This window comes from Diceros bicornis, chromosome 7, assembly GCF_020826845.1.
Source record: "Diceros bicornis minor isolate mBicDic1 chromosome 7, mDicBic1.mat.cur, whole genome shotgun sequence".
Classification (NCBI taxonomy): Eukaryota; Metazoa; Chordata; class Mammalia; order Perissodactyla; family Rhinocerotidae; genus Diceros; species Diceros bicornis.
Genome location: NC_080746.1, coordinates 7,236,674 through 7,259,757, shown reverse-complemented (window position 1 = coordinate 7,259,757; position 23,084 = coordinate 7,236,674). Strand labels below are relative to the sequence as shown.

The following is a 23,084-nucleotide window of genomic DNA, read 5'->3' as shown; positions in this document are numbered from 1 at the left end:
TGATTCTTATAAAATTCTCCCCTCATCGTCTGGCCTGGAAGGGCGCACATTTTCTCTGAGGCGCACAACCAAACGCCCACAGCTGGGTGAGGCAGTGGCTCCGCTCCTGCATCCCTGCCATGGCTTGAGACTAAAAATAGGAGTGTCTGACAGCCCATTCACTGTTCCAAGCCCTGGCACCCGAGTCAGTGCACTCGATCCCAGGGAGCAGGGAAAGGGATTATTTAGAAAGACTTTTTAGTCTCAAAAACTATGTCAAGCTTATTGTGTCCTTTGTAAAAGCAGATCCCAGCCCTGGTCTTGATAGCCCTTTAGAGTTTCCCCAGGAGAATTGCAAAAAATACCTGCATTTCACAAAACAAAACTCTTGAATTCTCTTGAAACTAAGGAACAAGTCTAGTTTTAGGAAAGAACAGAGAATGTTTTTTATATGCAGCAAAAAAAACTATCATCCCTTTAAAATGCCTAAACTACTGCCTGGAAAGAGTAGTCACGCATTAAAGGTTAATTTTAAAAGATTGTATAGCAGCTCTCTGGGATGACAGGAAATTCAGTGGATTTCGCCTCATGTTTACTTATATTCTCTTCGACATATGCAAAGGGAGGCAAGAGTTGCTAGTGGGAGTACCACCTCCCAGCCCTTCCCAACTGCCAATGCCCCCCTCCACCAACAATGTGTGTCCAGGTACCTCGCCCACCTGTGAAATAGCCTCACCATAAACCCAAAGCATGTCATAGCAGGAAGGAATCATACTAGCTTCTCCTCCAGGGCGTGGCAAACTACAGGCTGCAGGCCACAGATGGCCAACTCTGGCTCATGGACAAAACAGAGAAGAATGTACGACAGAGACTGTATTTAGCCACAGAGCCTAAAATATTTACTATCTGGCCTTTATAGAAAAAGTTTGCCAATCCCTATTGTAGTTCAACCCCTTCATTTTTCTGAGGAAGAAATCAAGGTCTAGACACATCAGGTCGCTTACCCACAGTCACACGGGGAGTTAGCAGTAGGACCAAGACAGGCCCTGGTGTTCCAAGTCCCCGTCCTGTGTTCCTGCCATGATGCAGTGTGGACCCCGAGAACATCAGAACCATAAATGTGGCTGCTGGGGAGGGTTGTGGGTGTCCCAACCACAAGCATTCTGTCCTGACTGGCTCTGACCCTAACTCCAGGAAGCTCTGACAGTCCTGCGTGATTGGCTCCCGAGTGGCTTACAGTAACTTTTTCTTTCTCTCAAGGAGTCATGTGTCCCTCTTCCCCTGCCCCATCTCTTCCCTTCCCCACTCCCTTCTCTCCTGCTCTTGATCTCAGAAGCATATCTTGCTTATAACCTGCTTTTGCTTTGCCTTTCAGGTTCACTGTTGGCCTATAACACAACGTCCCACACAGACCAGTCCTCACGACTGAGTGTCAAAGAAGGTAAGCCCGTTCTCTCAGGCACTGGCAATCTCTTCAGTACCAGGCATGGCACCATTCCATGCGATTAAGACTGGTGTGGGGGACCTCAGGTCTGTGCACCACCTCTCTTGCTCCGCTCAGCTTTTTCTAGCATATGAGACAAGAAGCCAAACCTTATCCCCCTTGTGCCACTAGCTGCAAAAATACAACAGGGTTTTAAAATATCTTGTAATGATATAAAGATTTAACTTGAGGTCGTTACTCCGTAAAAGAAAATGTGTTGATCTTAGAATGAAATGAATACTGCTCACTTTCAAAGCTGAAAATTGGGAGTTTTCTCTGTTGAAGATAATGAAATGAAGATTTCAAGGATTTTTCCAATACCTCAGTTTAAGGGGGTTTTTTCCTAAGAAATTTTAGCAATGCTAATTCATTTTTAAAGTGATGATTTGGGGATTTTGTCTGGGAAGTTTGGTTTGATTGAGGGGAAAAAAAGTCTTAGCAAGTGACTTTCCAGTAGGATTTTAGCAAACATTACCATAGCATTTCTCAGCATCTTTATTTATGAAACAATACTGTGAACATTTATTGCTCCAGATACTGTGTTAGATTCTAGGCATTTAAACAAGTGACTAATTCATGGTACCTGCTTTAAGAGAGAAAAAATGTGAACAAATAATCATTAGAAAACAGAGGAAGTAAGAAAAATTGGCCTAAGGCAAAAGAAAAATTCCATGGAGGAGGGGACTTTTGTTTGGGGGCTTGAAGAATGAATAGGAGCATGGCAGGCATTTTCTCCTCCTTGGCTCTGTCTCCTTCCCTACTTTTTCTGTAACACACACCTGCTATAATATAGAACGAAGGCAGAAGTTTTCAGTATTGGTTGCATGCAGTGTAGCACCGAATAATATTTCAGAGAAACACAAGGCTCCTGTAAGGGACGAGCAGCAGAGAGCATGTGGTTCAAAATCTTCATGGGTTATGAAGGAAACAGAGCCCCAGAGATCCTGGGTGTCTTGGCCAAGGTCACACCTTTAATCACATAGGACTTTGTGTTTCCTGTTAACAATTTATAATCAGATCATGACGAGAAAATTTAGTGGAGGAAATATACAACATAATGAATCTGCTTTTAAACTTTTATGTTTTTCATTTGCTTCCTTCTCCCCTGACCCACCCTGGCCAGTCCTATTTATGCTACCATTTTCCTTTCCAAATCAGATTTATTGGATTTTGCCATGAAAAATGAAGTTCTATTGACTCATTCTACAGTCCAAGCCACATTTTACTCCATGACCTACTTAACATCATGTTGCAAATGTCTATAAGAGAGGAAATGTATTGTAGTGACAAACACATTAGATTGGAGGTCAGGGCACGTTGGCTTATTTTGGGGAAATCACTTCATCCCCTGAACCTTAGTTTTCTGTCAAATAAAGGGGCTGAACTAAATCAGTCTGCCTCAAGACCAGACTCTTCAGCTCTTGGCTTCTTAGGAGATGACCTGGGAGCCACAGGGTGAGGGCTCTGCCTTTGTTCAGAACCACTCTGCTTTGATCTGTTTCACTTATTGAACTTCATTTCATTTGCAGATAGGGATCCACTTCTTGGAAGGAAGGAAAAGAGAGAGAGAGAGAAGGACTAGAGGGAGAGAGGGAAGGAGGGAAGGAAGAAAGAAGGAAGCAAGCAAGCAAGCAAGGAAGGGAGGGAAGGAGGAAGGATAGAAGGAAGGAAGGAATATCAGGTTTTACCATGCTCATCCTGAAGTTTTCAGGTTGGTGTGCTTGGGTGAGAGAAGCTGTAGCTTGTCTCACTAGCAGAGGCCACTAATGCCTTTTGGTAACATCTGTGATTACAGAAGAAAGTTTACTGAACATGAAAAAGTTATGTTGAAGCTAAGTATTTTTCCAGAAATTTTGGTTTCATATTTCCTAATGGTTCTGCCTCCTGTGCTTCTGTCATCGAAAAACTTCAAAAAGGTGAACCAAAATTCTATTTTAACCTGATGCGGAACACCTTTAAACTTTTGGGTTTATTTGTGTGTTGCACTAATTCTAACCTTTGGAGGCATTTCAGTGTTGTTAACGGCCCATTGCCATTGTAAAGGTTCTGGAATTGCCCATTTGTCTCTGGAGATGGAATTAAACCAAATACAGTGCTTCCATTGAAAGGCTTCTATTGACGTTGTAACTATATGTTAATCCTCTAAATGTTAAATAAAAGTATAACTTCTGGCACGGTAAAAAAAAAAAAAAGAAGGAAGGAAAGAAGGAAGGAAGACAGGTGGTCCTTGAATGTTCCTCCAGTTCTACAGGCTAAGGCCCACTGACAATATCAGAATTAACCAATGATGCTCTGGGGCAGAGCAAATGAGAGAATTTCTGATATTGGGCTTAAAATACAGATTTTAGTGTAGAAGCTGTGTTCATCTGAGTTGAACTGCATTGATAACCAACTCATTGCTCCTCCAGGGGTCTCAGCTTTCAGCCTCTCCTCCACCTGCAGTTCTGCATCTCCTTCCCCTGGTCCTTTTGTGTGCGGTGAGTGCATTCGTAATGCCACTGGGCTCATTCAGGCTATTGCAGGGGCAGCTCGCTCTGCCTGGGTAGCAACCCCTCTTCTGAGATGAATTGACTGTAGTATCCAGGCAAGCGCACGCTGCCAGGACTTCATTCAGGTGGTGCCGGGGCATTTATCTCCCAACATGGGCCCTGGCCTCTAGAGACGATTAAATCTGCGCTTTGCAGGTGCATCTTTTGTCCCAGGAAAGCTTTCCACTTGAGCTGTCTTGCTGCTCTGTCGCCTCCCAGCTTGTGAGGTGGTCTGAATCTGTCTGAACGGCCCATCATCCACAAAACAAAGTACATTAGCACGACAAAGCTAACCGGGCTTCTCTCCCCCCTTTCACCCTCCTCCGACCTCTCTCTCCTGCTTTTCTCTAATAGCTATCTTTATTTCTTAAAATATTAAATGGAAAAATAAAAAGAAGACATCATGCAACCTTGGCTCCATCTTGTTTGAATAAGACATACACAGCCCCAAACAAACCCAGAGTTCATCAAGAGCACCAGAGCTGTGTGTGTGTGTGTGTGTGTGTGTGTGTGTGTGCGCGCGCTTCACAAAGGGCAGGTGCTGGCAGGAAGCACAAGGGAAAGAAGGTGAGGAGATGATGGCTATTAATGCTTCTTCAATGCACTTACCAAATTAGAATGTCTCTTTACTTTAAAATGGCATAGTCACCCTTCCAGCTTAAAAATGATGGCACTCTCTAAGGGTTATTTGTGCCCAGGAAATAAGGCTAGATTTTAAAAATTAATTTATAACTATTAATATATTTATATAAATTTATAAAATTAATATATAAAAAGGGTCTTTAAGTCCCTTTACCTTAAATATTCTATGGTCATGGATTGGACCCAGCTAGAACTGTTGTGCATTCTCTACCTTTAGGTATCATGGCTAATGCACTTAAAAAACCAAATTAGGATGGAAGGTGTTATTACCTATTTGCAAGAGCAACCACAACTGTTATCTGTATGGGATTCTGTGATACCTCAGACACTTTTACATGCTTTGCCTCTGCTTTTGAGCCTGGCAACATCCCTGGGAGGAAGATATGATTATGTCCATTTTGTAGACAGATAAAGTGAGGCTCAGCAATGTTAAGTGGCTCTCTGAAGGGCACACGGCTATTCAACAGCAGAGCAAGGACTCAAACCCAGGTTGTAGGATTCAAAATCCCTTGCTTCAGGTGGTCTCCCTGACAAACACAGCCTTTCCCTTTTGGCTGACTTTTCATGAAAACAATATCTGGCCTAAATGTAGTTGGGCAGAGGTTTGAATTTTTTCCCGTTATTATTCTCTGTCCTGCAATTTTCCCACTATCATCTCCATTTCCATCCCTGCACTATTCTCTTTCCCAAAGATGAATTCATACACAAGCCCTGCTCGGCACTATCCCCAGTCCTAACTGCAGAGAGTCACCTGGAGAGCTTTTTAAAAATACTGATGCCCTAGGACATCATGTATACTGTATGATTCCACATATGAGGTACCTTGAGGAGGCAAATTCCTAGAGACGGAATGTAGAATGGCAGTTCCAGGGGCTGGGAGGAGGGCAGAATGGGGAGCTGTTTAATGGGTATACAGTTTTAGTTTGGAAAGATGAAAAAGTTCTGATGGTGACAGTTACACAATGTGAATGTACTCAATGCCACTGAAATGTACACTGAAAAATGGCCAAAATAGTAAATTCTATGTTATATATGTTTTACCTCAATAAAAATGCAAAAATAAAAGTAAAAAATATTTTAAAATACTGATGCCCAGGTCCCAAACATGACCAATTAATTCAGAATCTCTCGGGATGACATGTGGGCATTGGAAGTTTTTTAAAGCTCTCCAGGTTATTCTAATCTGCAGCCAAGACTGAGAAGCTTGCTTTGCAGTGCAGACGCAAACTGGAAAGAGGAAAATGAGACCTGTCGCAGAGCCACCCCAGGCTTTCTTGGATATGCACTGGGTGGTTAATCTTGACCCTTACAGACCCCAAATCAGCTTAGAAAAAGAAGAGTAAGACCTGTTGGTATACTTAATGAAGATGTGGGTTGAGTGAAGGGACCACATGATAATGATGAGGTTTTTTTTCATCATTGTCATTGATAATGTTGTAATTATTACTGATTATAACAACTTTACATCAGTACGTTACTTCATATCTTAGAATGAAGATTTTTTTTGTGTGAGGAAGATCAGCCCTGAGCTAACATCCCATGCCAATCCTCTTTTTTTTTTTTTTTGCTGAGGAATATTGGCCCTGAACTAACATCTGTGCCCATCTTCCTCCACTTTATATGGGACACCTCCATAGCATGGCTTGACAAGCGGTGCGTCAGCGCGCGCCCAGGATCCCAACCTGCAAACCTCAGGCTGCCACAGCGGAGCGCGCACACTTAACCACTGAGCCACTGGGCCAGCCCCAGAAATTCCTTTCTTATATGTGCTTATTTTATGTATCTGAAAAGTAGATACGATATTGGCAACTTCATTTTATAGGGAGGACACTGGGGTTCTGGAAGTTAAGTGGCCTTTCCAAGCACATACGGGTCCTGGAGCAGGACCACTGACTCTCCAAATCTCGTTCCCTCCACCCTCCACGCTGAGGTGCGAGTATGTCTGCACCGGGGCAGGTCAGGGCTCCACCTCATTTCCGGGTAAACCCTGCCCTAGGGCCCTCCCAGTGTACTCAACTGGACGATCAGCAAGCGAGAATCAGAGATCTCTCCTCCAGAGCTGCTCTGCATGCCTAAACCCTCATTTCCTCAGCTCCTCTGCTTAAATATCTCTGACTCTCCAAAAGTCAGAGGACATTGAGCCTTGTTTATTAACTCCGGGAATTCATAAACCCGCCGTGGCCCGGGGAGAACTGAGCTTCTAGCCCCAGCCTGGGAAGCCTTTCAGGACCCGCTGCTGAACGCAAAACCGCTTCTCCAGTAACGGGAGATTGCCTGCCCGTGGAATAACCGTCTGCAGTGGTTGCCTTGGCTAATGGATGAAAAGTCTGCCTGCTTACATGTTAAGTATGGCAAAGCGAGCCGGAGAAACTACCTTTCCGCGTCCTTGCAGTGAAATGCCTGACGGGCGCTGAAGATCATGCTAACGAGAGCCCCACGTCTCTCAAGGAGATTTCCAGATGGCAGGAGCCTGTGCACAGAGGAGCAACTCCTTTTCTGCAGCCTCTTATTGTTTGCCTGGCATTTGCACATCCATTACCTCATTTGCGCCTCACCCCATCACCATGAGATGGCAGGGCTGGTATTGTTATTATCCCCATTCTGTACATAATGAAAACAAGGCGCAGAGAGAGTACAGCGTTCATTTGAAGTCCCCCGGGTCTTGGGGCAGAGCAGGACTCACATCGAGGTCTCTGGTGTTCTTTCCTCCCTCCAGGCTGCTTCTCACATCCTTGTCTCAACATATTTAAAGTATCTAACAACATCGTAAATGTTCTTTAATTAATGTTCTTAGTTTACCTGAAGTAGGTACTGATGTCCTATTTCAGCATTATAGCGTATTGATTGAAAACTCAGGATCTGGGCACAGACTGTGTGACCTTGGACAAGTCACTTACTTTTTCTGCCTCAGTTTCCCCATGTATAAAATGAGGATAATTTCAGTGCCCCTTCAGGGATGATACAGTACTCACAGTGTCTGACACATCAATAAGTGCTTGATATAAGTTAGCTCCATGAATTACAGCAGTAATTTGTAGTATTATTGCAAAATAGAATATTTTTGAGGGTTTACTATATGCTAACACTATGCCAAGGGTTGTGAAGGAATCCATACTATATCATATGGCATGGTAATACCCTAGATGAGACAGCCAAGTTGCTTAAAATCTTATTAGAGAGATACACATATGGAACTATTAAGGAATAATATGAAACTGCACGTAATCAAATAGAAAAATGCATGCTACGTACAAGAAATTCTCTGAGTAATGAAGAGATGAAAAATTATTAAATGCTCAAGTTGAATATCCACTCCAAATCTTTCATGTGACAGAAGAGAGGTGAGGCCAGAGAGGGTGTGGGTGCAGCCAAGATCACACAGGGAGTGAACATCAAGTGACAGAGCTTGAAGTCACTAAGTGCCTTAGTCAAGATGGACCTAAATTCTGTGATCCATGCCCTCCTCCACCCCATTCATTCATCTCTTTGTCTATTAAGAACCTGCTGTGGATGGGACACTAGGCTGAGCCCTGGGAATGTGGTGCCCAACCAGCACTTACCCTCAAGGGGCTTACAGTCAAACAGAGACACAGACGGGTCAGTGAATAAGTAAATGCTGAGTACTGAAGTATGGGGAATCGATCACCAAATCTTGCCATTTCCCACTGCACTTACATCCTCTATGGGGTGTCCTTGATGACTTAATTTTAGAGGTGAAAGATGGAAGGCCTCTAGAAAGATACAGCATGGTAGCACTGGAAATGGATATTGAAACAAAGGGAAGGTGGTAGACACCAGTGACACCAGTCAGTGTGCCTGGTTCTGTCTTGTATGTGTAGGGACTCTGGTGAGGGGCCATATGTGTTCAGGTTGGGTCTTGGGGAAGGGACCCAGTGTGTGTGAGCGTGCCCTGTGGGTACACTAAGGCCTCAGTGTGTGGCATTAGTGTGAGGAAGAGAAGCTTGGGTGGGACTCTTGGAGGCTTACTCAAAACTGAAAGACTGAGTACAGTTGGGCGTCTTACTGTGAGACGGAGGAGCCAAGAGCCAGGGATTTGCTTCAAAATGATCGGGGCTGGGGAGGGGCCATGGGTAGGAGTAGAGCTGAAATAAGATTGGCCATGAGTTCATGCTTATTAAAGCAGGATGAAGGGCCCTCCAGGGTTCAGTAGACTTTTCTCTCTGCTTTTCTATATCTTTGAAATTTTCCGTAATTTAAAAGATGCCTCGAAGTTTTGTTTTGATGAGAGAAAATGTAGATGAGGGCAGAATATTTATTCCTAAAGCTGTGCACTGTATGTATGGCGCAGTGAACGAGGGGGATGTGTTTTGGGGTACAGCATTTGGGGGACGGTGGGCTTTGGGCAACCTCCTGGGTGTGATGTCTGAAGGAAGGGAAGGCGAGTGCGGTGTTCAGCGTGGGCATGGACTCTGTGCGTGTTGCCCTGGAGAGGGTAACATATGGGGGATTGGTCTGGAACATGTGTGCCCGTAGGAAAAGGCCTGTAATACTGTGAGGTAATCTCCTGTTATTTTTAGGGAGTAAATAACATCTCTTATGTAGCAGGTTACGTGGCTCCACAGGCTCTGTCTCTGTCAACTAGTGCACTTAAAATTTGAGGGTGTTGAGGCCTCACAGGAGGGCCTATTAAGAACTTTGTCATTATACGTTTTCCCTTTATGATGAAATACTCCTAATCCGTTTTTAGCAAAAGCAGGGATGACTGCTGAGTGTGTGTGTGTGAGTGTGTGCTGTTTCTGTGGGCCAAAGGCAAGATCTATGATTATGGAATAGACAGTAGCTTGCGCTCTCCGTGTTATTTTTTTAATTGTTTTCCTTTGAAATTCCAAAGTTAATGTTTTGTCTACTTTCCATCTGACCCTCTTTGGAGAGCTGCATGTTTGTGTGCGTGTGTGTGTGTTCACCAGAGAGAGATTGAGAGAGGGAGAGAGAGAGGAGAGAGAGAAAAAGAAAAAGAGAGCTGGAAACAAAGAATCGTTGTCTCTAAGCCGTAGCAGGCAGGAAACCCCAATCCTGAGGGAATTTCGCCAGCCAGCCCTGTCCCGGAGTCAGACTCCAGCTCTCTGAATTCAATTTGACAGCTTGTCTGGGACACTTTCTAAGTACCCATTATCCTTCCTTTCTCTAAGTAAAAGCACTGTTATTTTTTGCTGTGGGTGTGCAGTGCGCTGTTATCGCACGTATGTGGGTTGCACAGCGACTAGGACACGCTTTCTCTAAATCATTGGAAACACTTAGACTGTTTCCTAAGACAAGTGTAAATTTGTTCCAGGATGACGAGGCCAACGACTTTCCGTATCATAGCATTGCCGTATTACAGGCAGGTATAGAGGAATTGGGGGGTGCATTTCTTTTTTCCTTTAGTTCCAGTTAAGGCATGAATTCCCGTATTTGTAGGAGCTCATTCGTCTCAGGACTCATTCAAATTGTGTATGTTTTATTCCTTTGAGGATTTTTTTGGAAATATATACAAAGATATCTTCCAATGATCATTCTCCTCAGTTTCTGTGTTTGATTAATTGATTATATTAAAGAAATATACCACCATCCATCTCACTGCGGAGAGGACTCAGAGGTACATTCATGTCAGCCGTGAGCCCCCTGGAGTTGTGCGGGGCAGACGGGCACGTCTGGGGTGACTGTTCACAGCGGGCACTTCTCTGTCCTGTCTCCTCCAGTTACTCAGACCGGTGGACTGTACCACCACAACGTGAGGGAATGTGAGGCAAAAACCAACCTTTCCAGTGTGTGCATATTTGAAGGCCATCCAGGTTCAGCTCGGCAGGGTCGCCAGAGGCACAAGCCCCAGAACAGCCTAGATCACTTCAGGGTTCAAAAGTGTGACAGCTTTGCCCAAGAGGACAGTTTTGCTGATTTAGTTTCTGACCAAAAAATTTGTCCTTCAAATGTGAATCAATTCCTGTCTAGTCTATTTTTTTCAAGAGAATTTTGAATGTTTCCCATTCTCCCTTGGCCTGGCGTACCCTTCCTCCCGTCTTGCCCCCCCACACACCCCAATTCATAGCCTAGGAAGCCACGCTCACCCTTTAAGGCCCAGGTCAGATGACTCCTCCTCAGTAGTCCCATCCGCCCCTTCCCCACAGCATTTTGCCTATACCCACTGTCTCCCCAGTTCAGCATTCAACAGAGTCTATCATAACAGTCTTTTGTCTTGCAAGACTTGAAACATCTTGGAGGTGGGGACTGTGTCTTAGAAAAGGCCATTGGATGGATGGATGAAAATTATAGACAAAATGCCTTAAACTACTCCCCAGGGGTTTACTGTAGAACTAACCCTTCGTGATGTTTCTAAATACGAGAGTGACATTTGGCTTCATCCACTGCAGATATTGTATGGTACTTGCCTCCCCTCTCGGCCTTGTCTTCAATTTCCCCTTCATTTGATCCCAAGGTGACTCCTCTGAAGCTGTGATCAGTCCCATCCATGAGTAGAGGGAAGAGCTCACCAAGAGCAGATTTCATTCACAAGATGATAGTTCTACTTCACCCTTTTGGCCCATTTTCTATCAGCTTAAACTCTCCTTGGAGGCCCTTCAGGTCTGGGTCCTCTTGCTATGTGTGCCAATGCGAAAAGAGGCCGAGCACAGAACCAAGCCAAGGAAAAGTAATATTGCAGGGAAAATTTAATTTCTGTTCACGTCAACCTTCCTTTCCTTGGCTTTCTTGTTGCCCTCCACTGTAAGGGTAACAGGTAGCATTTATAGACGGTTTACTGTGTGCCTGGAACTTCTCTATTTGCGTCACAGTGACACTTCCTAACAACCAAATTTAGTTGATACTATTATTATTCCCATTTCACATATGAGAAAATGGGCACAGAGAGGCTAAGCCCAAATCACAAAGCTAGTACAAAGCAAAGCAGGGACTGTTATCGTACACCCTCCCCACCCAGGCAGTGACAAGGCTCCACAATCGCCTCTTCCTCTTCCATCCACCACATCATGGAAAGGCCCATTTCTTTCAGGAACCCGATGTCACCTAGTTGTTAAGATGATATGGTTAGATTAATTGATTCCTGCTATGGTCCAAAAAATCTGGAATCTGACTCTCAGTTCTTGCATTTCAAGGCAGCTATTAGGTGGTTTCACAGATGTTCTTTTCATTATTGTGCTCTAAAATTTGCATAACATTACACATCCTTTTGTGTTTAATATTACACTTAAAAGAATAAAGGAAAAATAGAAAAGATTTAGAAAAAGAAATGATATATTGAGTAACACTCTGTCTGTCAATAAGAATTGCAATAAACAATTCAAAAAATGAGGGCCGGTGGATATTGGTCCAATAAATCTAGTCATGAAATCTCCCTCAAAGTACAATAGGTAAGCAATCCTGTGACTCGATAAAATTCATTGACCCATGGTTCTCAAGGAGGAGAAAGAAAGATATCAGAATCTCCTGGGACTCTTTTAAAAACACATGCCAGGACGCTCCAGCCACCCCACCCTACACCCCTTCTCAATTCATATGTGCCCTTGGTGGCCAAAGGAGCCGGGGAAGAATTCGGAGCTGAGCATTTGTGTTCTTGGAATAAGTGCCTTCCATAGCTTCTGAAATCTTCTCCCCCACAGCACCCCACCATTGAGAGCCAGTGCTTTATTTGAATACCTAATGGAGAAGAAATGTGCCTTCATTGTCCTGCATCAGCATCCTCTCTGCTACCGCAGTATTGGCCTTTTCTCATCGCTCTGCCAGAAGGCACCCCAACCCCTGGTCCTCTTCCTGGCTGCTTAGAAGTTCCCACTTTGGCCTCTCTGCCCTCCTTGGGCATGTCTTTTGTCTTTATGTTTATCAAAGCTGCTCTTAGATGCTCCCGGGAGAAATCAAAGACCTGATAGGTACCGACTTGCTCTGCAGTTCTTGTGATGGTGACAATGAATACATAAGCCCTGCTGCATTTTAATAAGGGAAAATGGCTTTAAGTAAACCTCAGAGGCGGAAGGGGAAAAGGTGCAAGGCTGTGAGAAAGGTATTTGGGGTCAACTTGACCTCCGGATCACCCTTCCAGACTCAGCCAGACAACTGCTCTGCCCACCACTGCCAGAGAGGGGCCTCCCTTGACCATGCGTGCTCAGTGGGGTGGAGCTCCACCACAGTTACACCAATTTCTCTGTGGAATTTCATACTTACTAAGCGGGCCACTTGGGTTTCGAATTTCCAATTCATCTCCAGACTCTTGACTATTACTATTTTAGGCCTCCCATCTCTACCAAGTTTCACTTTGACTTAGACATTTCATCCCATTTCAGATAGCAAAGCTAAGACTCAAAGTGAAATTGGCCTCGGTTGATGTAACTCCATTGCCATTACCATGTGGTCTTGGTTTGTAATAGAAACCAGAAGTGACCCCTTTGGCTGTTTTGAGGAGTGGGGTCCCAAAGTACTTTGGAAAGAAAAGACTAGGTCCACAAGTGCTCCAGATGGCCCACTAGCGGCCATCTCCATGCAGAATATTCCAAATGCATTTGTTCTGCAAAATACACTGATTTAGAAATTCTACAGGGCAGTTGTTTGGGGGGCAGCAGTTGCTGGAAAGTATTTAAAAGAAGCTTGTTTAGTCTCATGCTCATAAACCAAATTTTTTCTACACATCTATCTATCCCTCTTTCTATCTGGAGAAAGACAGAGAAACTTCTCTCCTGCCAGATGGAAGCGTAAAGGTTTGGGGCATTTTCTAGTGAAAAGCCAAGGCACAGATAAGCATCATTTGTTATTTTAATATAAAACCCTTTCCCAAGTTTTTTTAAATTAATTAATTATTTTTTTTGCTAAGGAAGATTCGCCCTGAGCTAACATCTGCTGCCAATCTTCCTCTTTTTTTTTTGTATGTGAGCCGCCACCACAGCATGGCCACTGACAGATGAGTGGTGTAGGTCCATGCCCGGGAACCAAACCTGGACCACTGAAGCCGAACGTGCTGAACTTAACCACTAGGCCATGGGGGCTGGCCCCCCCAAGTTCTTTTTATAGATGTAACAACTTACTCTCTTCAGAGAAGCCTTTATCTAAGATAATAAAGAACTTATTTCTCATGAAATATCCTTTTGGGAGAAGATCAAGTCTTTGAGGAAGAAATCCTGTGGCTAGAAACACTAGCCAGGACCCGTGTGGGGTTTTCCTCTCTAGTCTCAGGGATAAGTAAGCTCCCACATATGAGGATCAAGAAAAAGTTTAACATGCCTCTTTGATGAAGTTCAAATTCTTGTGTCAAGGCTACTCTAAAGTGAAAGTGGTCAATTAAGTGGGATTATTGCTTTATCAAAATCCAACACACCCTTCAAAGCCTAATTCTCTTTAGTCCCACTCTCTTTAAGGTGAGACTACAATCTCTTCTCAGAGCCCCACCAAGCTCACAAGCTATCTGTGGACATAATTACAGATTACCTTGCTGTCTTGAATTGTGAGTTTTGTTCTACATCCTTTTTTCCAGCCCTGTAGATGTTCAGTAAATACCATTGACATTTGATGGATTCACCAGGGAAGGAAAATCTAGTGTCTTTCAATTTAATTAAATATTTGCTCAATCCTTTTGCTCCACTAATGAAAGAACTAGAATAAATTAGCTTTGGTTGACACAAGAAAGATTAACTTCTTATCTCTAATGAATTAAACTCTGGAAAAGAATAGCAGCTATAATTCTATAGGACACTTTGGAGTACAGAAAGCATTTTCACATGCACGATCTCATTTATTCTCAACAGAACCCTGTGAGGATTAAATGGGCCATTTGCTTTTCCACACTCTTAAATTTTAAAATAAATCATTTTTTCCCCAAATATCTACCTTTTGCAGATAGGTTAACTGAGCTTCAGAGAGATTAAGTCACTTGGCTAAGTTCACACAGCTCGTAACTGGCAGCGATGGGAGGCAAACCAAGGAGTTCTGAACCCCAATCCAGAGTTCTTTTCATTGCAATGAGCTATTTCCCTTTTGGAATGGATTTAAGAGAAATTATGGAATTCCTTCCCATGAAAATCTTTAAGAGCTCTTAATAACACCACAAACAAATTTATGTTTGATAAGATTTAGGTACCACTCTTCTAAAAAGAGGAAAATTGTTCTCGGTATAATTTTGAAAAATCTTTGAGCTTAAAATGTCTTTGGACTGCCTGTAAAATAATTATCAGTCCTGCCCAATATCCTAGAGGAGTTTAGAGAAAGGCAGTTTTTATGCTATGAGTCATACTTTCAATTTCTATTAAAATTCTTATATAGCCACATATGCTTTCTCTCAGGCTTTGGGCCTCCAGGCCTGTGCTAATTTGCATGTCTGGTTTAGATAATGTCTGAGGTCCCTTCCAGTCTGAAAAGAAGCCTCTGATTCTGTTATATAAGTGAGACCACATTCCATCTACCAAGAACTGATGGTTCTTTTTCTTTAACTGCTGTGCTTTTGATGTGTGGACGCAGGACTCAGGGATGGAAGAATTTCATGCTTACCTACCAGCCCACAAAGATGGAGTGTTCCTTCAGGATGAACTCACCTGTCCACTTTCCCCGCACTGACCCCAGAGAATTGCCCTTTCCTGCAAAACACTTCTGATGCAGGTCAAAAGGCAAATCACAGGAAGTGTTGGGAGTTTAAGTTTCTTGATTTGAATGGCCATCCTAAATCAGTGTGAGTCTAAGACCAGAGATTTGGCAATTACCCTGATTATTAATATGCAGAAATTGATGAACTCTTTACTAGACTAGGCTCATCTCACCTTTTACTATTCCGCACCCAAACATCAAAAAGATACTGTTGGTGCTGGCCTGGTCGGGTAGTGGTTAAGTTCACATGCTCTGCTTCAGCGGCCCAGGGTTCACAGGTTCAGATCCCAGGTACAGACCTACACACCGTTCATCAAGCCATGCTGTGGCGGCATCCCATATACAAAATAGAGGAAGATGGGCACAGATGTTAGTTCAGGGCCGATCTTCCTCAGCAAAAAAAGAAAGAAAAAAGATACTGTCAAGTTTTTAAACTAATTTTGTTGTCTCCCAACATAATGTAATTCTCACTAGATAAAGAAATAATAATAAGGAATTGACTTTCTAGAAGGGCTTTGAGATCAATGCAGGGTGATCCAGTCACTTTTCACAAGAAAACTGTGGTGCTATGGAGAGCTCTATTTTCATAACATTAGATGGGTCAAGTCTTTGCTCAAATTATATATTATCAGTGAGGCTCTCCCCATCCTGGCACTGCCTATTCCCCTCCCCTGTTCTCTTTTTCTCCACAACACTCACACCTTCTAATATACAGTGTAGTTTACTATTTGTTTTGAGTGTAAGATCCACAGAGCAAGGATATTTGTCTTGCCGTCATTGTATTCTCAGCACATAGAACAGTGTCTGGCACAATAGTAGAAATTCAATAAAATTTTGTTGAATGAATGAATGTGTTGTGGGACATGAAATATCAATTAAGTCCAATAAGCTAGTGCTGGGAGAGAAGAGCCTTGGGGCAGGAATGAAACAAAGGTGATTAAGACACAGTCCCTTTCTTCCAAAAGATAACCAAGCAGGAGGGAGAAGTTCACAAGGAATTACACTAGAAAGCTGAACAAGACAAGGGCCATAAACATGAGACCCTCACCAGTGAGCCGTGACCTGCAGAACTCTGGAAGAAAAAATGCAAAAGCAGAATTGTTGGGCAGACACCAGATTGTATCTGCTATTGCCAAAGAGAGTGAGAGCAACCTTACTGTGAAAACTGGCGATGCAAGAGGGTCGGATCCAGGCTCTCAGCAGAGCCGAGGGGGTTGAACGCAGACCGCCTCTCATTTATCCTCAAGTCCTGTTACCTAAGTGAACTGTTATGTTTTCTTTTTCCTACCTGGAATCCTCTTAAACCTGAGGCAGATTTGACTGAAGAAGTATGCAATTTAGGTACATCTACATGGCCCGATGTGGAGGGGAGTTTTGGCAAACACCCAATTAATCTAGTCAGTATGAATTGCTTTTCCACATAAGGCTGGCCCAAAAATCCCACTTTGAGGCTTTATCAAAATAAAGAGGTCATTTAGACTTCTGTGTCATTTAAACACAGAGCCCGTGGGAGAAACAGAATGAAAGAAGGGTCCAGGGCCAGCAGGGAGCCTCGCGTGACTGTGGCAGGGCTATGCCTGGCAAATGAGCCGTTTGCCTCTCCCAACTTTTCATATTTAAAAACCATCCATTTTGTCAAGCATTTTTCTCATATGTCTTTTTTCCCTTTGCACATATAATATCTTAAACAGTACCTCCATTATACTCCACACAGCGGGGCCGGTTCTGAGGCTGAGGGGCTGTTTGGATTCCAGGACTAGATCCTTGAGCAAAGGAAATCTGATCCAGGATGTTTTTTTTTCTGTGAGTTCCAAGTTTGAGAAAAGCCTTCCCTAGATATTTCCCTCCTCCTGAGGTCTCAATGGGAGCCAAGATCCTGTGTTGCTCTTTGGAACATAAGATGCCACTGAGGCGAAGGCTCGGCTGCCCCTATAGAAAGGGTTGAAATGAGGTGAAGACACAGCTCTCTTCAGGGCCAGCTGGGCAGGGAGTTGGGGAGCTGACAGTTGGAGGAGCAAGAAGGATGCTGGGTAATACCTAAGCCTAATATGGCAGCAGGCAGCCCATAGCCAACACCCCTCACTATCTTCTAGGGCAGTGTTTCTCAAACTGGGGTCCAGTATAATCCTTCTCTTCTTTTAAAAGAGAGTCACACTTTATTCCAGTTTGGGAATCACTGATCCAAGAGCACAGGAATGGAACTGTCCTTCCTCCTTTATCAAAATAAAGAGGTCATTTAGACTTCTCTTCCTTGTCAAGGCCTTCCTTGATGAGCTTTTAACCTCAGTTCACCAAAATGAACATTTTAGAGGTGTAAGCAAGATTGTCTAGACTACATGCATATTGTGTATATTTTTAAATTGCCCTTTATTGAATGCTTATCTAATCCTCCTAGCAACCCTATAAAACATTGACTATTAATACTTTTTAGAGAAACAGAACCTGAAGTTCAAAAAGGTAGACCAAGATCTGCTCAGCAAAGTAAATGGCAGAGCTGGAGTCTGAACCCAGAGCTGACTGACTCTAAACACCATGTCATGACCATTGCAGTAACCCCCAGGCCTCCCAGAGAGAAAGGACACTTTCACAAGGGCATCCTACACCCTCTCATAGCTTAGGCACTTGTTGCCTTTGCACTATTTTTGAAGTGGGAGGCCAGGCCAGTAAGTCAGACACCTAGTGTGGTCGTTGGCAGGAGTTATTGTGGAGACAGTGACAGACAAGAAGTTGGTCCTGAGTTGTGGGTGGGGAAGGTTCAGGGAGCAGAGCAGGCTTTCATGGGTAGGGTGCAGTGTCAAAGGCAGCATGAAAGAGAGCCCAGACAAAAGCAGCCTAAGTTGGGTTGGTGGCCTCTAGGACCTGCTCCTCCTCAAAGACTGGGCCTGTTAGAACCCAGGACCTCCCAGGGAGAAGGGGTTTTAGAGGATCATTTAGCCCAACAAAAAGGGTGTTGCTCCCATATACAGTTCTTCGCTGCAACAGTCTGGGTGATGTACTTTCCTCCTAGTGGGCTTGGTTCTTTGTCGGGAATTTCAGGGCTCTGTGTCTCAGGGTCCCCCCCTTATTAGAGCTTTTCTCCTTTGACATCCTCCCTCTTTCAAGAACGGAGATCTGGATCTGACTGAGAGAAGCCTCTGCTCTGAGCACGAGCAGCCTTGCCCATTCTTCAGCTGAAAGGTCTGCATTCAGAAGCCGGGCTTTCCAAGGATAAACAGGGTGAGGTGCTGCCAACCTTTTCAACAGCAACCAGAAATTTGATGAGAAGTTTCAGGGAAAATTTATCTTTTTCCATCAAGTAATTGAAAGCATGGCTTTATGTCGTAAGGGATGAAGAGAGAGGCTCTTGTGTGCTGGTGTCGCTGCATCTTTGGCCTCTGGGTGAGGCCATGACAAAGTGGAGAGCTGCATGTTGCCTGGGACATTAGGCCTTCAGACAGCGAGCTGTAGGCATCAGAGCAGAAAGAAACGTCTTTCCTGAGACATTTGGCCAGATTTCTAGGACCCGTTTAAAAGCTTCACACAGAAACTGAGCTAACACTGCGATGTCTATGAGAAGGTCATGTCCAGAAAAAGCTTTCCCCTTCCAACAGGGACTTTTCAGAAAAAAATCTCCATGCTCATATTTCTCTACCCCGGGAGGTTCTCCTGGAATCTAAGAGGCCATTTAGTATCAAATTCAGCCACACCGAGCATCATATAATGGAGATACTGTTCAGGCCATTATATACGTGAGACTGAATTATCCACAATGCCTGGCAGTGCCCAGATTCTCCAGAACAAGGCTCTGGTCTCTCTTTGCTTAGGCAAAAGTTGATCTCAGGACTGCCTAAAACCATAAATTCTAGGCGAAGCCCTTTTGGTGACTCCTCTGAAAAGGGATCACAGTAAGATTTGTCATCTTGCTACTTTATGAAGCCAGGGGGTACCAGCCTTCACTGCAGTGAAAAGTGAGTTTGGCAGAACCAGGGTGTGATTGTCTGCTGATAAAGCCATCTGCCACCACACAGAGTTCACCACACAGATCAGATGGTCAACTGATCTGCTGGTCCCTAACGGTCACAATTTTGCACACTGTGTCTTTTCTGAAGTCAGTTCTCAAAGCAGACGGGATGCACCCATGTTTGAGGTAGGGGTTTCAGTGCACACTCAGGCTGCTGTGTGGACCAGGCACACCCCATCAGAGAACTCCACGAGCTGACCGGCAGCGGGGCTCAGGGAGCTCTGACACAGACAGGCGTCAGGCCCAGGGAGGGATGGTGTTTGTGCAGAAATGTGAGTCGCTGGGTTAACTCCCTGGTCCAGGCTTTTCCATTTTGGTTATAGACATATTTCTGTTTGTGTGTCTGGGACTAGAGCTGACCACACTGCTAAGTTTTTACTTGCATGACTTTTAGTAGGAAAAAAACAAACATTCATTTCAACAATGACATTGTTAAAAATATATAAAATAAAATGGAGGCCACTTAAATGAGTGGCATCCAGTCCTCGACTTCCCTGTGGGGACAAGGTTTTAGCCTATGCCTTGTAATAGGTGGATTGTGGTTCATTAGGCTCAAAGGGCACACAGGGTTACTACAGTCTTGACTCCTCATCGCCCAGACTGAAATCGCCTGGAGACTTTATTTAGTGGGGAGAAGTCAGGGTAGCGGTGTTGAATTCTCTTCAGCTAGTGAGATAGTGAACAATAAGAGGAAGTGTGTATATCTAGCAAGAAGGAGAAAATATTGGCTGAGTTCATTCATTCATTCAACAGATGTTTATTGTGTGCTTGCTCTGTGTTGGGCACCATTCTAGGTGTGTATTACATCAGAGAACAGGAGAAAGATCCCTACCCTTGGGGATCTGACATTCAGGTGGGAGATGCAGACAGTAAACAACAAACATGAATTAATTATTGATTAAATTAGGTGATAAGTTGAAAAAACAAGAAGTAGAGCTGAGTAAGGGGGATGGAGGGGTGGGGAGGGGGAAGTTAATGAGTGTTTGGTAGAGCTGGCAAACATGTTTCTGGGTCTAAACATTTTTTAGATATGTAATAATGATGCAATTAATAATATTAATTGCTCACATCTCCCGAGGCTGACTCCGTGCTAGGCCCTGGGCCAGGTGTTCACTTGGATATCTCACTTAATCTGCAAGGCTGCCCTGTTCTTCAAACCTCTAAGGCAGAATGCCAGACCTTAGTTCTTGGCTTGGCCTTCTCCGTCTTTATGCTTTATCTTTGCAGTAGGATTTACTCCAGAAACACTGGTTTTCCCTTAAATCTTGCATTCAGTAGATGTTCCCGCAAACTCCAGTGCCCACAGAGTGCATTTGTTAAACTCCTCGGAAAATGGACTCAGGGTGTCCTTTGTGGATTCAGGTGCCAGTGGCAGGTTTTTTCATGCAAATAGATGGGAATGAAAAGGCAAATGGAGGGAGACTTGGGGTCTTTGTTGCTCTGGTCCCAAACGCTGCTCTGGGAGTGCTGGCTAAAGACGCCAGCTCACAGCATGGCCCAGTGCTGTTTATTGCTCTGTTAACTTCACAGTGAGGAGGCAGTTCAGGCTGACTCCTGGTGGCCTCTCTGTTTCTGTCACCTCCTTTTTTACCTACTAGAGGACTTTAGGGTTGGATGGGACCTCGAAAGTCCCCTCAGCAAGGCTTTCCCGTGAGGTGGGCCTCTGGGAGAATCGTGTCCTAGAGCTCTGCAGCCCTCCTCAGGCCCTGAGGGCATCGCGAAAGAAGGGGCTGCCAAGCACTTCTCTGATTAGGCATCAACTTCAAACCACGACTGGGCACTTAGAGTTACAGAAAACTCCAGCCATCACCAGCCCTCTTTTGGTGGAGGGAGTTCATCCGTGCACTCTGTAACTTTTGCAGGCCTGCTCTGTCCTCAGAGCTAGAATAAAAGAATAGGAGGAAAAGCTGATAAGAAGTCTGTGGTAACTACAGCCATAGCCATAATTTGGGATAAAATAGTTCTTTGGAATGGATATAACATAGCTTTCAGATAAGACGGAAGCCTTCAGTAGACTAATGACTGAGTAGAAAAATTGACTAGAAAACTTTGAGACAGAGATTTTATCAGTGCAGTAAGTCAGAAGTTAAGTCAGAACTTCAGATGACACACACCAATTCCTGGAACTTAGTGATTTGTTTTTTCTTTTTGCATGAATTTGTCACTTTCTATTCCACTTTCTGTTCTCTTCCTACTAGATTCACCTCCCTCCCCAGGCGCTCTGATCCATCCTACGCATCAGCACCAGCTTCATTCTCCACCACACCCTGTTTTCATGGTATTACTGCATGCCCAGAACCTCTCTTGGTTTCCACTGCCTGTAACCCAAGGTCATTAAGCTTGCTTAGCTGGCATCGACATGGCCTTGAACGTGGCCTAGGCCTTCTCTTCTAACCCTCTCCCCTTGCCCATCCAGAGGGCATTTCAGTCTTGTAGTTCCACCCATGGCTGTCCACCAGACATCACGTTCACATCTCACCACCCACCTCTACCTTGTGCCTGCCTGCGTTGCTCACTCTCTGCTCCAAAGAGGTCTCACTCAAGTCACACGGCCCCAGTTACGCTCACCTCTCCCTCCTCACCCTCCCGGAGCCTTAGTATCTCCACCACTCCTTTGACACATGACCCGTATTTCATCACAAGCTTAGTTATCTTCTCATATTTAAATGCAAGGATAGGGAACTTGTTTCATGTTACTTCACTTCCACTGTATGGCCAAGCACACAATACATTGCAGAAGTCACTTCCAAATAAATTGTTGGAGGCCTAACTAGCATCCTTCCACAAAGAAACCTCTTTGAAGACTCTCTCCTTTCCTCTTGCTTATACCACCATCACACACACCCTGCAGACCCCTGCAAAACAGCCCAGGAAATACCCATGAGAGCCTTCAACCTCGTTGCAAGCTTGTAAACAAGTTGGCTTTTTGTTGGTTGGTTTGTTTTTGTTTTATTTTGTTTTTAAGCAAGCAGGAGAATCTATTTGCAGGAGGAACTGTGAAAAAAAAAGTCAAATAAAAATAAAAATAGCCGACTTAAATGAGTTGAGCTTTGTGTCTCTTTTGTCCCCTTCCTTGCTCTGCCTCCCCATCCTCCCCCTTTCTGTTTTGCTTTTCATGCAAATTGCTAAAGACTGTAATTTAAAAACTACACTGGCTTTTCCAGACCCAGCAGGAATGTGCATCCGCACGTGGATTTTTCCACAAGAAAATTGTCCCTGTCTTTTGGTTCTTCTTAGCCAGAAACAAGGAGAACAGGCAATGGGATGAGCCCATCCATCTTTGCAGTTCTTACTCTCATTTCTTTGAGAGGCTCAGAAGGGGTGGAGGGGATGGTTCGTGTTTCACCCTGCCAGGCTGTCGTTTGATGAGGTTTGTGCTCCATTTGTTTGGATGGTTTTTATGGTTTCTTTGTTGTTCATGGGAAGACTTTGAAAGTCATAATTCTGTGTCCTTAAGCTCTTCTGCTATTCCTGCAAAATGTCTCAATGGGACTCACACCACAAGAGAGGAAAAGAGGAAGTTTTCAAGCCGTTAGTTAAGCAATTTCTGAACACAGTTGTGGAGGCACGTGGATTCTTTCAAGAAAGAGATTGGGATTGCAAATGTTCAGGTTCAATGCAGTATTCACAAAGGCAATCTGGAAGCAAGCCTCTAGTCACTTCCAGGTGGGAAGCATCTCTCCATCCCCTCATTTCTTGTCCCAGCCCCTTTTCCGGCCACACCTCTGGCCTTTGTCCTTTCTCTGTGGTCATCAGGCCCAGCCCTCTCCACTCTCAATAGAAAAGCGTTGGCAGAGACCCTGGAATGTGCTCACACCTCTGAGCTGTCCCCCACAACATCAGGGTGCTGAAGTGAGGGGCTGGAGTTGGACTCCCT

General features: G+C 44.3%; 1 protein-coding gene across 1 annotated transcript in view; it reads left to right on the top strand.

Annotated features, from left to right (window-relative positions):
* The window catches only part of FLI1 (Fli-1 proto-oncogene, ETS transcription factor), a 112,711-nt gene that overhangs the window by 81,339 nt on the left and 8,288 nt on the right, over nt 1-23,084 (top strand). Inside the window, exon 5 of the mRNA XM_058544822.1 lies at nt 1,355-1,420. Coding sequence (XP_058400805.1) covers nt 1,355-1,420 — 66 coding nt within the window. The remainder of the gene's footprint in view (nt 1-1,354; nt 1,421-23,084) is intronic.